Source organism: Triticum aestivum, chromosome 6D (assembly GCF_018294505.1).
Source record: "Triticum aestivum cultivar Chinese Spring chromosome 6D, IWGSC CS RefSeq v2.1, whole genome shotgun sequence".
Classification (NCBI taxonomy): domain Eukaryota; kingdom Viridiplantae; phylum Streptophyta; class Magnoliopsida; order Poales; family Poaceae; genus Triticum; species Triticum aestivum.
In genome coordinates, this window is record NC_057811.1 from 360385717 (window position 1) to 360402096 (window position 16380).

The 16380-nt window shown below is 45.9% G+C and overlaps 1 protein-coding gene across 3 annotated transcripts; it reads left to right on the plus strand.

The window, feature by feature from the left end:
• Positions 1-6392: 6392 nt before the first annotated feature.
• On the plus strand, positions 6393-11535 carry LOC123145093 (SPX domain-containing membrane protein OsI_08463). Of its 3 annotated transcripts, none has more exons than XM_044564410.1 (12): positions 6393-6744; positions 6865-6954; positions 8046-8114; positions 8303-8423; positions 8558-8869; positions 8996-9100; positions 9194-9648; positions 9737-10041; positions 10142-10311; positions 10394-10584; positions 10691-10824; positions 10955-11535. In XM_044564410.1, the coding sequence occupies exons 3-12, from the start codon at positions 8062-8064 to the stop codon at positions 11191-11193; spliced, it is 2085 nt and encodes a 694-aa protein (XP_044420345.1). In that variant the 5' UTR covers positions 6393-6744; positions 6865-6954; positions 8046-8061; the 3' UTR covers positions 11194-11535. The 3 variants fall into 3 exon arrangements, with proteins under 3 accessions (XP_044420345.1, XP_044420344.1, XP_044420343.1); XM_044564409.1 differs by having other exon boundaries at positions 6394-6744; positions 6821-6954; positions 8040-8114; XM_044564408.1 differs by having other exon boundaries at positions 6394-6744; positions 8040-8114.
• Positions 11536-16380: the final 4845 nt, after the last annotated feature.

Consider the following 16380-nt stretch of genomic DNA (forward strand, 5'->3'; position numbering starts at 1 on the left):
GATCCAGCTGAGTGTCGAGGGAGAGCTTCGTCAGCATGACGGCGTGATGAAGCTACTGGCGCAGGGCTTCACCTAAGCACTGCAACGATATGACTGAGGTGGATTATTGTGGAGGGGGGCACCGCACACGGCTAAGACAATGTTTGTTGTGTTTTCTAGGGTGCCCCCTGCCCCCGTATATAAAGGAGCAAGGGGGGAGGCCGGCCGGCCCTAGGGCGTGCCAAGGAGGGGAGGAGTCCTCCTCCTAGTAGGAGTAGGACTCCCCCTTTCCTAGTCCAACTAGGAGGGGGAAGGGGGAAGGAAGGAGAGGGAGAGAGGGAGGGAAAGAGGGGGCGCCGCCCCCCCTCCTTGTCCAATTCGGATTCCTCAAGGGGGGTGGGGGGCCAGCCCTAAGGCCCCCTCCTCTCTCTCTCACACACAAGGCCCATGTTGGCCCATTAGTTTCCCCGGGGGTTCCGGTAACCCCCCGGCACTCCGATAGTTATCCGGTGACCCCCGGGAACTCATCCGGTGTCCGAATATAGTCATCCAATATATCAATCTTTATGTCTCGACCATTTTGAGACTCCTCGTCATGTCCGTGATCACATCCGGGACTCCGAAGTATCTTCGGTACATCAAAACACATAAACTCATAATACCGATCGTCACCGAACGTTAAGCGTGCGGACCCTATGGGTTCGAGAACTATGTAGACATGACCGAGACTCATCTCCGGTCAATAACCAATAGCGGACCTGGATGTTCATATTGGCTCCCACATATTCTACGAAGATCTTTATCGGTCAAACCGCATAACAACATACATTGTTCCCTTTGTCATCGGTATGTTACTTGCCCGAGATTCGATCGTCGGTATCTGAATACCTAGTTCAATCTCATTACCGGCAAGTCTCTTTACTCGTTCCGTAATGCATCATCCTGCAACTAACTCATTAGTCACATTGCTTGCAAGGCTTATAGTGATGTGCATTACCGAGAGGGCCCAGAGATACCTCTCCGACAATCGGAGTGACAAATCATAATCTCGAGCTATGTCAACTCAACAAACACCATTGGAGACACCTGTAGAGCACCTTTATAATCACCCAGTTACGTTGTGACGTTTGGTAGCACACAAGATGTTCCTCCGGTATTCGGGAGTTGCATAATCTCATAGTCTGAGGAACATGTATAAGTCATGAAGAAAGCAATAGCTATGGAACTGTAACGATCATAATGCTAAGCTAACGAATGGGTCTTGTCCATCACATCATTATCCTAATGATGTGATCCCGTTCATCAAATGACAACACATGTCTATGGTTAGGAAACATAACCATTTTTGATAAACGAGCTAGTCAAGTAGAGGCATACTAGGGACACTTTGTTTTGTCTATGTATTCACACATGTACTAAGTTTCCGGTTAATATAATTCTAGCATGAATAATAAACATTTATCATGAAATAAGAAAATAAATAATAACTTTAACTTTATTATTGCCTCTAGGGCACATTTCCTTCAATATTTCCTTCACAGCGGGCACTGATCTCTGTCATCGTCTGTCGTTTCGACAAACCTGAATCTCTGGGCCACGAGAAGCACCAAGGAGTTTGCTGAGATGCATACGAAGTAAACATGGCCTTTATTGTGCCGACACGGAAAATTGATTTCTGAAAGTTGAGAAAAAAATTTCCTCCATGAAACTTGCCACAGCATGATAAATTCTATTCCTAGAGGGCGACACAGCTTTTGTACTTAACATCATGTTTGCCCCTCTGGTAATAAAATCTTAAAAATAGATACTCCATTCGTCTCAAAATAAGTGTCTCAATCTTAGTATAACTGTTTTTTGCGGGAGAACCTTAGTATAACTTTATACTAAAGTTAGTACAAAGTTGAGACACTTATTTTGGGATGGATGGAGTATTACTGTAGGTTTATAGGGGCCACGGTTCTTCGCCCCCAGCCCCTCCGAACGACCGACGGTACCACACGCCACTTGTTCTAGAGCTCGCGTGCCGGGTTTTTTCTGCAAAAAACTTTTGATCTATTCATCATCTATCACGACAGTACAAAGAATACCACAAGTAAAAAAAAACACATCCAGGTCCACGTACCCCCTTAGCGACAACTATAAGCATTGGAGAGAGCTGAAGGCGCATCGCGGTCATTGCCCTCCCTCCTTCGGGCCGGACAAAACTTGTTTAATGGATAGTCGGAAAGTCATCGTGCCGTTGTTAATGACGAGCCGGAAGTCGTCCAGGCCATGGTGTACTTCACGTGCAAACATTTGTACACTCTGGAAATTAATGACTACTCGCACTGTTTATCAAAATGCAATTTGAGTGAATACAGTTTTTTTTGTATGCTTCAGTGCACGCGACACAAAGTTTATGGTAGAGTCGCTGTCCGACCACGTAGAATTACAACCGTACTAGGAGTACTTGCTAGTATAATTATAATCCATCGCAATCTCTAAGTGTCTTTGAGATATTTGCAGTGAACCAGTAGCTTACTAGCACGTTCTACCACACCTTTGGAAATGCTCGGGGAGAAAAAAGCCATCCACAACTTTTGCCAGTGACTACGATACAAAACAATAAGAGGTCCGTGTCTTACCGGTCGTTGCATTCTCTATAGCCGAAAGCCGACGAGACACGATGGAATCTTGGATATTCTCCGGTTTATTCCGCAACAACACTGACGAAAGTACGGGGCGTGAAAAGGATTCAACGCGATTGGAGTTGGAAGAACTCGTGCAAAGGATTCAAAATAATAATGGCAACAACGCCATATACGTCACACGATTGGTGAAGGCCTGAAGGGAGCAAGAGGCATAGCGACGTTATATGCCGCGATGCAGCCGGAAAAATACAATACTCACTCGGAATGTACATACGACACAAAAAACATGGGCGTCATTTGTTGTAATGAATCCAAATTATTCAAATAGAGCTGATCCAAAACTAAAGCGAATTTCGGTGGTCCAGTCAGAACCTCACTAGCCAACAAGACTCAAATGCAGGACATCATGTGCACATACGTCAAAATAATGTGCGCGCAGAGGCACACATGCAACACACCAAGCTCAACGGCTTTGCACATGCAGATACTTCCTTTGTTTGGAAATCACATACTTGTCTGAAAGAGACCCTGCTAGAGTGCTAGGCACCCACAAGAAATTTGACTTTAGAGCATCTACAACCGAACCCTCTTATACCGGCCCCCGTCTCAAAAGTCCGGACGGACAGTCCGATCAGTGTCCAAACGCAAAAACGTCATCCAACCAGCCTCCTTATAGCCGACCCAAATGCCCGGAATGACCGGCACCCCCCATATCCGGCCCAAATCTGGGGCAGATATGGGGAGGCCCGGACGCGCCCGGGCACACCTGCCACGTCGGATTGATAGAGAAGACCTGCGCCAATTCACTCGTATTTGTCCCTCTCCTTGCCGCTGAAGGTTAGCGCCACCAGACTTAAAAAATTATGGTCATCGATGTACCCTTTTGAATTCAGACAAACATGTCGAAAATGATTTTTTTTAAAGCAAGGCCATCAATGCTTACTTTGTAAGGGATATGGACCGTCACGATGAATCTTCTTTGTTTATAAGTAGAAAAGATTCATAGTGACAGTCCACATTCTTCAGAAAAGATATGTTGATGACCGAAGCTTACCGCCCTGGGAGGGCTCGCCTATTTAAGCTGGTCGTGTCGCCCCACGCGCTCTGAGGTGGGAGAAGAAAGAAACAATAGAAACATGAAGAGAGGTAATTTAGTAACATGCAGATATCTATAACCATATTTGACTCCCTCACAATAATTACATGTAGCATCATAATCAAACACAACAATATAGCTATCATATAAAATATTCTTTCTATGCTCCACATACATAAAGTTTTTATACTCTTCCAAAATAGTGGGATTAACATCAACTAAAGTCATTACCTCTCGCAACACACTTTTATCAAAATTTCATAAGATTGAACACTCTCCAAATATGTGGGACCCTTTTTTTTCTTCTAAAGTTGACACTCTTCAAAACTCACTTTCAATATTATTGCAAACATTATTATCAATATCATATTCATCATAAGGCTTAAATAAATTTTTAAGATCATAAGAAGCATCACCCGAATCATGATCATTATAATAAGTAGTGGACATAACAAAATCATCATCCCCAAGCCTGTAGTTTTGCATATCATTAACACAACTGTCATTAATAGAATTTATAATAATATCATTGCAATCATATTTTTCATTCAAGGAGCTCTCATGAATCACTTTATAAATTTCTTCTTTTAACACTTCACAATTTTTGGATTCACGATTTTCAAGCAAAACTTCATAAAGATAATCTAGTGCACTCAACTCACTAGCAACTGATTCATCATAATTGGGTTTTTAAAAGATTAGCAAATGGATGAGGGTCCATATCGATAATTTTTCGCAAGCGAAGATGCAAGAAAATAGAAGGCACATGGCAGCACAAGCAAAGATATCACACAAGATATTTTTGGTATTTTTTTAGAGAAATAGAGGGAGATGGAAAAGAGAAGGCTATAACAATCAGAGAGAAATATAAAGCTATAACAATCATGCATAATAAAATTCAGAAAAGACTCAGTTACTTCTCATGAATATTCTGATCATAAACCCACAATTCATCGGATCCCAGCAAACACACCGCAAATGAAGATTACATCAGATAGAACTCCAAGGACTCTGAGGAGAACATTGTATTGAAGCTCAAAGAGAGAGTAGAAGCCATCTAGCTACTTGCTATGGACCCGTAGGTCTATGGTGAACTACTCACGCATCATCGAAATGCAGTAAGGATGATGTAGAAGCCCTCCATGATCGATTCCCCCTCCGGGAGAGTACCAAAAAAGCCTCCAGATGGGATCACCGAAGATCAGAAGCTTGCGTCGGTGGAAAAAGTGTTTCGAGTGGCTCTCTGTTGGTTTGGGAATATTTTTGAATTTATAGAGTTGGAATTAGGTCAAGGGGTGCTACGGGGGCCCACAAGCTCGGGGACGTGCCCTCTGTGCTTGTGGCTCTCCCGTGGCTCTTCTAGCCTCCTCCCGAACCTTCTAGGGCCCCTTCTGGTCCAGAAAAAATCATCGTAAAGTTTCATCGCGTTTGGACTTCGTTTTGTGCTGATTTTTAAAAAAGCCAAAAACAAGAAGAAAAAACAACAAAAGCTGGCACTGGGCACTAGGTTAATAGGTTAGTCCCAAAAATGATATAAAATAAGATATAAAGCATCCAAGATTGATAATATAATAGCATGGAACAATAAAAAATTATAGATACGTTGGAGAATATCAGCCTTCTGTGGCCTTAGGGCCATGGAGGCGTGGTGGATCTAGGTCCTTGCCAACGGGAGGGTTATGTTTTTAGATATTTTTATAGTTTGAGTAGGGTTTGTGTCCTGCTCAGAAAGGCAAATCGACGACGGCTCCCTGAAGATGCTCTCCGTTCATCTGCGTTCATGTGTCTATAGGTTGGATCCTTCTGATCTACGCTTCTCTTCATTGGCGACTGTTGTTGTTCTGGCTTGTTGGTCTTGTGAAGCATTAGCGCGACGAATTTCCAATTGTCTACTAAAACCATTGTTCAAGAAATCGGTAAGTGGTAGCTTCTCAGTTGGCCTGGGAGTAGCATTTAATCGGTGAATGGGCCTATTAACTGAATTAATTGGTAGATTAAATAGGAACTTGCCAACATATATTTAGTTTCTTTTATGTATTATATTATAATCTTATGTTCTCAGCTATGTAATATACCACAATATAATACTGTTTGGTCGAACCCTAGCTATTGAGGAGCGAGAGGGGGATGGGAGGGTCAAGGAGATTTTTTTTGGCCTTTGTAGGCCCACATGTCAATGGGTCAACAACGATTGATCGGTCTAACATGCCAATTAATCGGCCTCACAAGTTAACAGATGAATAGGTGTTATTCGATTCGGCCACCCTATGAGTCGCGATGAACTAACCTGTTAACTGATTAATCAGGTGAATTCTCGAACAGTGACTAAAACAAGGTCTGCCCGGCTCCGGTGCGGGAGGGATAATGATGACAATGCACCTTCTTGCTACATTGCATGTAGTTGTCAGTAAGTGGTCTACGGACCTAGATGTAATTTATGTTACTTCTGGTTCTTTGTACCGTCTTGACAGTTAATGAATATATTGAAAGTTTTTCCGGAAAGAACTCCTTTGATTTGTAAAAAAAATCCTTTATTTTGATCATCAAATAACGGTTTAAAAAGGAAAAAACCTAGTTGAGCTAAAGATTAGTGGCCGAGTTACCCCACGCAGAAAACTAGGGGCAGTGAGGCGAGAGGCGTTTTTGTCCACAGCCACGGCCATCCTATGCCAAAACGGGGCCGCGAGCCGTCCCGGTCGAATCCGCCACGTCGGCATCGGCGACGCGAGGGCGACGTACCGGCCGCTGCCAACCCGCTCCTGTCCCGCCCCGGCCACATCCCGGCGACGCCCCCCTCCATCTCCATGTACTCCTCCGTCCTCTCTCCCTCCCTCCCCTCCCCCACCGTCGCCGCTATAAATACCTCCCTCTTCCTCTCTCCCTCGCACCTCCGAAGCCGACCAAAGCCGAACCTAGCCATTGCATTCGCACATAATACTGGCATACATACGCGCGCCATTACCATTGCGCCGCGCTCTTCCGAAATCCCGTCCGCCTCGTCTCCTTCCGGTGTCTCCCATTCGCAAGGGATCACTGTAGGTACGTGCGTATCTGTTCTCCTGTCTTTTGATTTTGGTTTGTGCAGGCCCTGTGCTGAATTTTTTCGAAAAAATAGAAGGTCCCTGTTCTGAATGCGCGATCAATTTGTCGGTGCTGCAGGCGCGATCGGTTCGTTGATGGTCATCTAATTCAGGAGATTGTTTCGCCGAACACGGGAAGGGAGGAGCCGCCGAAGAACACGCGGACGCGGTAACCAATCTAGTCTAATTTCCAGCCCCTTGTCCGAAACAGAAATGACAATACTCATTTTTATTCAGAAGAATCAGAGACTCTCCTTGGGTGTGTCCCTGTCGGCTTTAATTTTGGATTCGCCTGAAGTTTTTTTTTTAAATCGAAATACCTTTCCCATTTCCCGATTGATGATGCCAGAATCCCCTCTCACCGTCTCGCCGGGCCAGTGATGCGATGCGAGCGCCGAAGAAGAACCATCTGCATTTGGGCAGCCGTACCCAAGATCGCCGGAGCACCACGGCGGTGATAGGCCATCCTCCTCAGCTGAGCGGTGGTTTTCTATGTTTATTTTAAGTAGGATACTGACAGGAGAAGCAGAGCACCACGGTCGCCGCTAGCGCACATTTATGTTTCTTGACGTGTGACGCTCAGCCCTCTCCGGGCCGTTTGCTCCTCATCATCCGGCCCGATGGTTCACTTTCCTGTAGCACACTGACTATGTGGCAAACTGTACGATAAAAACAACGAGAAAAACTGCACCGGCGCCTTTCAGGTACAGTGCTACTTAGTACTATGAAGGTGATCTATTGCTCTTGTCTAAGGCACGTTCTTTGCAAGGCCAATTCAGAAAAGGAATTGTGTGAGTGCTTTAACAGAGATGCTTAGCTCTTGGGAGACCTTGGAGCCATTTTATTATGTGCCCTCTCCAGGGTTTTGTCTCACTATGTCACTAGTCGATTCTGTGCCATCTTGCTACGTGCCCTATCCCTTTTGGAGCTGTCTCGAATATCTCAAGCTTTTGCTACACATGTTAACATTATCTTAGGTTCTCCACTTATTAAAAGCTATTATGTCTTTGGTCCATGTACGCACTGACATGTCTGGCTTTGGCGCTTACTGCGCGCATTAGTTTTCGGTCTTAAGCTCGTTAAGATCTTTGGCTGAAAGCGACATATTAGCGGTGTGTGTCTCTCTTAATCTCATTTGACATCTGAACCAATTATCTGGCTGGTATTCTAAAGTGTTGACTAAATCAAAGTATTGTGCTTGACTTGATTGGTTCTAGCCTCTATCACTATGCTAACGATTTTGTTAATTTTTAGTTTCAGGTAGCGAAACGCCAAGATGGTTAATTTCGGGAAGGTACTGGCGTCGGATCAATTGGAAGAGTGGAAAGAGTATGTTGCCTTGCTGCTCCAAAATTCAGTTCCATGGCATTTTACTGTTATGACTGAATTGGTTAGATATGCATAAATTATGTGTCACTGTTTTCTCGACGCAGATATACACTGACAAAAAATATCAAATTATAAGCTTGTTCAATGACCCATTTCGAATCTTATGAATCATTTTCTCACATTTCCAGATACTATATTAATTACAAAATGATGAAGAAAAAGGTAAAACAGTATGTTCAGCAGACTCAAGATGGTGGAAGAAATCATGAACAGGTTCTTAAGGAGTTCTCAAGGATGCTTGACGAACAGGTAAAACGGAGCTGAGTTTCTGATAGATTCGTATATCATACAGATGCTTTATTATTGATGTATTCATTCAACCATCAATGTTTATTCTTTTTTGCCTCACACTATCTGTGTTCATGTGAGTTTCTTCATTGCAGATTGAAAAGGTTGTGCTCTTTCTACTGACACAGCAAGGTCATCTTGCTAGCAGGCTCGAGAAATTGGGACAACAGCGTGCCATACTCACGGAACATTCCGATATATCACAAGTTTCTCAAGTGCGAGAGGCGTATAGGCAAGTTGGGCTTGATCTTGTGAAGCTCCTTAGATTTGTTGATATGAATGCTACTGGGATCCGGAAGATTCTTAAGAAGTTCGATAAGCGCTTCGGCTATCGGTTTACAGATTATTACGTCTCGACTCGTGCAAACCATCCTTATTCTCAGCTTCAGCCGATCTTCAAGCAAGTGGTAATTTCACTTTATTGCATTTTCAGTTCATCAGTGGGCTTTGGTGCATTTGCTTTTATGGTGGCTGCCGTTGATTCCTTGTATCCGTCATCGTTTTTTGCACTGATGATGCAGTTCTGAATGCAGGGTATCGTAGCTGTTGCTGGTGCTTTGACACGTAACCTTGCATCTCTGCAAGATCACCAAGGAAGCTTTATATCCATCTATGATCACCCATCAATCACCTTGAAGGTCTCTTCTAGGTTCTCAGCTGCTTCCATAATCAGATAATGCAATTCTCATATATGCTCTAAATGAATATCTATACTCCTTTTCTACGTGCAGGACCCTGTCATCGAACAAATAAATAATTCAGTACAGAAACTCACGCACAGCACAACCTTCCTTACATTCCTAGGACAACACGCAATGATCATTCCAGAAGACGTGCAAACTAGCTCGGAAGATCTCGTCGATGACCAGAGCTACCATTTCATGTCGCTGATGCTCAACCTAGTGAACACATTCCTCTACATGGTGAACACATACATCATCGTGCCGACTGCAGATGACTATTCGGTGAGCCTTGGTGCCGCAGCGACTGTTTGCGGTGTGATTATCGGGTCGATGGCAGTTGCCCAAGTGTTCTCTTCGGTATATTTCAGTGCCTGGTCCAACAGGTCATACTTTAGGCCCCTCGTATTCAGCAGCATCATGCTGTTTTCCGGGAACGTGCTGTACGCTTTGGCGTATGATCTGAATTCCCTAACTGTTCTCATACTTGGCCGGCTGCTCTGCGGGTATGAATTGTCTTTCTGTTCCCTAATTTACTGTTGTCATGTTTAAAATGTTTATCTGATCGATCAAATTGGCCACATTTGTATGCAGGTTGGGTTCTGCCAGAGCTGTGAACCGTCGGTATATCAGCGACTGTGTGCCTCTAAAAATCCGGCTGAAAGCCTCTGCAGGGTTCGTCAGTGCTAGTGCGCTTGGAATGGCATGCGGTCCTGCGCTGGCTGGTTTGCTGCAGACTGAATTTAAGATCTATGCAGTAACTTTTAATCAGAACACCTTGCCCGGGTGGATCATGTCCCTTGCTTGGGTTGGCAATTTGATTTGGCTATGGATTTCATTCAAAGAGCCAGATCACTTTGCTAAAGAGAATGCTGTCAACACACAGTCATCTGATTCCGGTAATCCTCGTCGTTTGCTTTGTTCAAAAGCAACTCTTGTCATGGTCATGGAACCTAGGCTCCGGATACATTTTTTGACTTAAATTCTTTGCCGTGATAGGCCATGGACGAAATGATAATTTGGAGGGCGGTTTAGCACAGCCTTTGCTCACAGAGGCAAAGGAGAGGCAGGGTGAAAATGCAGACAACAACGAAAACGACCCCAAAGAGAGTCATAAAGCAGCAACATCGATTGCCGCAGCATACAGATTGCTCACGCCATCTGTGAAGGTTTCCTCCTAACCCCTTGAATCTGATCTCTTTTTGTAGTTGTTGAATGTACTCTTACACATGCTCTTCACAAATATATCAGGTTCAGTTATTGATCTACTTCATGCTCAAGTTTGCAATGGAGATTCTACTCTCCGAGTCTAGTGTTGTCACTACGTTCTATTTTAACTGGTCCACGAGCACGGTGGCCATCTTTCTAGCTGTTCTAGGGCTGACGGTTCTTCCGGTCAACGTCATCGTGGGAAGCTATATCACCAATCTGTTCCAGGACAGGTAACCTGTGTGCTTTCATCACACCGCACGCTATAGAGCAGTTCTCTTCTCTTGACCACTGCAGTTCTCTGGCCGTTTCACATCCCTTTTCTTTCTCCATCTGAAGGCAAATCTTGGTGGCGTCTGAGATCATGGTCCTGATCGGCATCGCCTCGAGCTTCCACTTCGGCTCCAGCTACTGCGTTGCTCAGTACGTCGTGTCGGCTCTCATCACGTTCGTATTCGCCGAGGTTCTTGAAGGTAAAACAAAAAACAAAAAAACTCTAAACAGGCCACCACCAACGCTGAGTCTGAAACAGGCTTTGTAACTGTTTCCTTTTCTGAAACTTGCATCGCATTTCTGTTATGACCATGTGTCTGAACATCACAGGGGTCAACCTGTCCCTCCTGTCCCGGGTGATGTCGTCGAGGCTCTCCCGGGGCACCTACAACGGCGGCCTCCTCTCGACGGAGGCTGGGACGCTGGCCCGCGTCGCAGCGGACATGACGATCACCGCGGCGGGGTACCTGGGGCAGAGCCAGCTCCTGAACGCCACCCTGCTGCCGTCTTTGGTGATCTGCGTAGCCTCCATCGCGGCGACATTCGGCACTTATAACACCCTGTACTGACAAACGGCCCCCTCGATGCACATCAAGTTAAGCATAGACCAATGCGCGGCGAGGCCAGCTGCTGTTCGAGGCTTTGCAGCGTCGCTGTAAATGTTAGGCCGTCGCTGCCAGTGCGAGGTGCTGCGTTTGTGGCGTACGGAAGCTTGTGGTATCAAGCTAGCAAATGTTGTAGCAACCCCTCAAAAAAAAAAAAGCAAATGTTGTAGCAGACACACGGTTCTAAATAAAACTGTACTGATCCATCCAGTGCTCCAGATCGTGTAAGGTACTCGCACAAGGCAACGCGAAGAGCTAAAAGTATGTAAAGATTTGGATATTTGGAGAGAGGCGCCAAACCGTTTAGGTGGCCAGGCTTTTCTTTCCTCACGCTCCTGGCGGCGGTTCCTATTTAACGCTTAGGTCACAACGTGAACTTGGGTTTCTATTTTTATTTTTCTCATGTTCGTTTTCCTTTATTTTTTTGTTTTCTTATTTTTATTTTTCCTTTTTTATTTACTTTTATTTTTTATTTTCCGAACATCGTTCCAAATTCATGATTTCTTTAAATCTTAACATTTTCTGAAATTATGAAAATGTTTTAAAATCAGGACGTCTTCTACAAACTTACAAACATCTTTGAAAATTGTGAACCTTTTTTTAAAGCGTGTAAAAAAATTGAATCGGCGAACAATTTTTTAAACTCACAAACATTTTTTATTTTGACGAATATTTTATTCAATCAGCAAACATTTTTTGAATCACTGATTTTTTAAATTTTGTGAAGAATTTTTGAATTTCATGATTTTTTGACTTTGCGAACATTTTTAAAATCCGTGAACTTTTTTTGAATTATGAACATTTTCCAAATCATGAACAGTTCTTGAAATTAAGAATTTTTTTGAAATCCCAGTCATTTTTTTGATTCGAGATTCGTGAACAGTTCTAAAAAGAAGACATGAGCTCCCAGCTGAAAGATCGCGGATGTCGCCTAGAGGGGGGGGGGGGTGAATAGGCACTTTAAAATAATTACGGTTGAGGCTTGAACAAATGCGGAATAAACCTAGCGGTTAATTTGTCAAGCACAAAACCTACAACAACTAGGCTCACCTATGTGCACCAACAACTTATGCTAAGCAAGATAAACTACTAGGTTAAAGCAAGATATATGACAAGAAACAATATGGCTATCACAAAGTAAAGTGGATAAGTAAAGGATTCGGGTAAGAGATAACTGAGGCACGCGGAGACGACGATGTATCCTGAAGTTCGCACCCTTGCGGATGCTAATCTCCGTTTGGAGCGGTGTGGAGGAACAATGCTCCCCAAGAAGCCACCAGGGCCACCGTAATCTTCTCACGCCCTTGCACAATGCAAGGCCGTGATTCCACTAAGGGACCCTTGAGGGCGGTCACCGGACCCGTACAAATGGCAACCCTTGGGGGCGGTCACCGAACCCGTACACTTTGGCAACCCTTGGGGGCGGTCACCGGTACCCGTCAAATTGCTCGGGGCGATCTCCACAACCTAATTGGAGACCCCGACGCTTGCCCGGAGCTTTACATCACAATGATTAAGCTCCGAACACCACAAACCGTCTAGGGCACCCAAGCACCCAAGAGGAACAAGCTCAAGGGTACCAAGCACCCAAGAGTAATAAGCTTCTCAACTTGTAACTTCCACGTATCACCGTGGAGAACTCAAACCGATGCACCAAATGCAATGGCAAGGGCACACGGAGTGCCCAAGTCCTTCTCTCTCAAATCTCACCGAAGCAACTAATGCTAGGGAGGAAAATGAGAGGCAGAACAAGAAGGAGAACACCAAGAACTGCAAGATCTAGATCCAAGGGGTTCCCCTCACATAGAGGAGAAAGTGATTGGTGGAAATGTGGATCTAGATCTCCTCTCTCTTTTCCCTCAAAAACTAGCAAGAATCCATGGAGGGATTGAGAGATAGCAAGCTCGAAGAAGGTCAACAATGGGGGAAGAACACGAGCTCCAAAGATTAGGTTCATTGGGGAAGAAGACCCCCTTTTATAGGAGGGGGGAAATACAACCGTTATGCTCACAGCCCGCACAGAGCGGTACTACCGCTCCTATGAGCGGTACTGCCGCTAGGGCGGCAGAAGCCCAATGAAACAACACTGCAGAGGGGCAACAGGGCGGTACTACTGCAGGAGCGGTACTACGGCCTGCCCTTGCGGTACTACCGCGCGACCACGGATGTAAAAAATAACTGCCACACCTACAACCGCTGGAGCTAGCTACGAGAAAAAGTCGGCACGGTACTACCGCTCACAGGGAGCGGTACTACCGCGTAAGGGCGGATGTAAAAAATTACATCCGCGCCTACTACCGCACGCAATAGCTCCAGGACACGAGGCAGCGGTACTACCGCTCACCAGGAGCGGTACTACAACGGAGGGCGCGGAAGTAAAAAATTACTTCCGCGCCTACTTCCGTGCGGGCCAGCGTTCTGGGCTAGAGGCAGCGGTACTACCGCTCACCAGGAGCGGCACTACCGCTGGCGCCTGCGGTACTACCGCTCCCTTGAGCAGTACTACCGCACACCATAGAGGCTTTAGCACTTGGATGCCTTCAAAACGCAGCTAAAGACAATAGACGGATCCAATAAAACCAGAATTGCCAAAACTTCTGCAAATGAACTCCAATTTGAGCAAACTCAAGCTTGTTGGAAATTGTAAGAAGAGGCAGGGGAGGTATGCCTAACAAAAAGAGGAGAGAAACCTCCAACAGAGAAGCCGGCAGAACCTCCAACATCGAAAACATCATAGAAGATGCATGTGAATTCCGTTTTCGATGAACTCGAGTTTGTCATCAAGATGACCATAAGCTCCAAATCTCACAAAGAGAACCAAACAAGAACCAAGAAAGAGGATGCAAGGATGCAATGGTTTGAGCTCTCTACAAACAATACGATCAAGCTACTCATCGAGAGCCCCCCTTGATAGTACGACAATTGACCCTATAACCCGGTCTCCCAACTACCACCATGAGACCGGTAAAATAGAAAACCTATCAAGGGCAAACCTTTGCCTTGCACATGGTCCACTTGAGCTAGATGATGACGATCTTGACTCCCTCAAGTTGGACCACCTTTCTTGATTGCGTTGGCTCGATGAAGACTAGTTGATTGCTCCCCCATACTCCACTATGGGTGAGCCACTCTTCCGCACATCTTCACAAGTCCATTGTCACCACAATGGACGGCAAGCTTCAAGCATTTGATCTCTTCGTGATGCTCCACTTGAACTTGCACACCGCAACCTAACCCCACAAAGAACTCTCACATAGACCATGGGTTAGTACACAAAGCATAATGGACAATGCTTACCGTACACACCATTGCCTCTCGGTACTTCTTCTACACTTTGTGTGTTGATCAACTTGATTCACTCTTTGACTTAGTCTTGATCAACCTCTCACAAGACCAATCTTTAGGTAATTCCTTGAATAGCACCTTGGTCTACACAAACTCTCCTTGAAACCAAAACATGTACTCCAAGAAAAGCCTATGGACAAAACCTTCAAATATAACTCAAGGCAACCATTAGTCCATAGAGATTGTCATCAATTACCAAAACCAAACATGGGGGCACCGCATGTTCTTTCACCAGACCCCACATGGATCGGCCTAGAATGCATGGTGGGGGTGCGATTAGTGGCTACTGGCTGACCTACGCGTGAAATAGGGGCTCCTGCTCCGGGCATGTGCACCATGGTAACAAAGCATGCCGTAGTCATTGGCTATCTCTATCGCGTGAATTATCGTATAGATAAGAGCATCCACGGGTGGACTCTTGCACGCATACGTTCGGGTAGCCCGAACAATGACTCGCCAAAAAATGCGACCCAACCGGACTCCTCAAATCGGTCGTTTACGTTCGGGATGACCGGCGCCCCTGTATTCAGCCCATATATGGGGTGGATATGGGAAGTCCCGGACGCATTCGCCATGTCAGACCAATCCACGCTAGCTCACCCGACCCCACAAATATCCTCACCTCGGGCAAACCATAGACTGTCGGTCAAACACTCTCGGACAGTCCACAATCCACTGCCCGTTTCCTCCCCTCCCCTCTTTGTCCTGTCCCCTCCTGTCCCCGACCCTCTCTGTCATGTCCAGTGTCGGTTGCGCAACCAGCGGGGGATCCAGTAGCGACTTGGACCTCATTGAATGGGACGTCCCGCTTTTCTCGAAGGATGATGAGGAACTTGCCCTCCGCATCACGTTGGAACGATCATGCGTGGATAGGGGCGGGAGCTTGAGCTCTACGTCGTCCCTTGTTGCTTAGCGCTGCAATGCAGACGACAGCGCTGGGTCCATGCGCTCTGTTGTGCGCTTCCGCATGCTCTTTCCAATGGCGAAGGAGCAGAGCCGAGCCGCCGGTCACGTTACGGGCTTCATCTTCTCTTACTCTGACGATAGCGACACGACAACACGGACAACGATGATGCCCCTCTGATGACGGACGCCTACACGAAGGACAACTACGCCACTCCGATGATCGCGAGGGCAAGGGCTCGACGCAAATATGGTGAAGTCCAGCTGCTAGGTGGGGCCCCGGACCCTAGGCAAAGGGGACCTTGGCCTAGGGTGTGGCTGCTCCCTCCTTTGTTCACGGTAGCACTATTCACCGGTGCTGACAATGTTCATTACTATAGCTGTACTCTTGGCATATCTAGTGCCCGACGCTGAATTGCCTCTTTTGATCTGGTTGTACACGTCTGGTGGTGAATTTTTTGTTGTGCCTGTTTTCTTTCTATGTTTGCTATGTTGATGATCTATGTAGTTTATCTCATGTTGCATATGCTGGATGTATTTGGAAGGATGGATTGAGGGGGACGACTCCGAACACTGAACATGTCTGGTTGCTCGCATTTGGGCCAACCAGGCCCGCGCGGGATGAAAATGAGTTGTTTGGTAGCCTGGGCTGCACCCACGTTTTGGCCCGCACGAAACTTAAAGCAGTCCCGGGCCAATAGATGACTCAACTTTTGAGGCCAACGAAAGGAGTCGAGACCAAACAACAAAACGAACAGGAAAACAAGCCAGCTTAATTCATACACGAAATAAAACACCCCCTCGGGGGCTCCCACGATCGCTAGGTGATCTGGCGGCGACGGCGGACGAGTGCTCGTGAGATGGCGGACTCGGCAGCGGGGATCCTACCAGAGGGGAGGACAT

Coding starts and splice junctions, on each gene's coding strand:
- LOC123145093 (XM_044564410.1), top strand. CDS start 8,062: ATGGTTAATTTCGGGAAGGTACTGGCGTCGGATCAATTGGAAGAGTGG. Junction 8,870..8,995: donor AGCCGATCTTCAAGCAAGTG/GTAATTTCACTT, acceptor TTCTGAATGCAG/GGTATCGTAGCTGTTGCTGG. Junction 9,649..9,736: donor CTTGGCCGGCTGCTCTGCGG/GTATGAATTGTC, acceptor ATTTGTATGCAG/GTTGGGTTCTGCCAGAGCTG.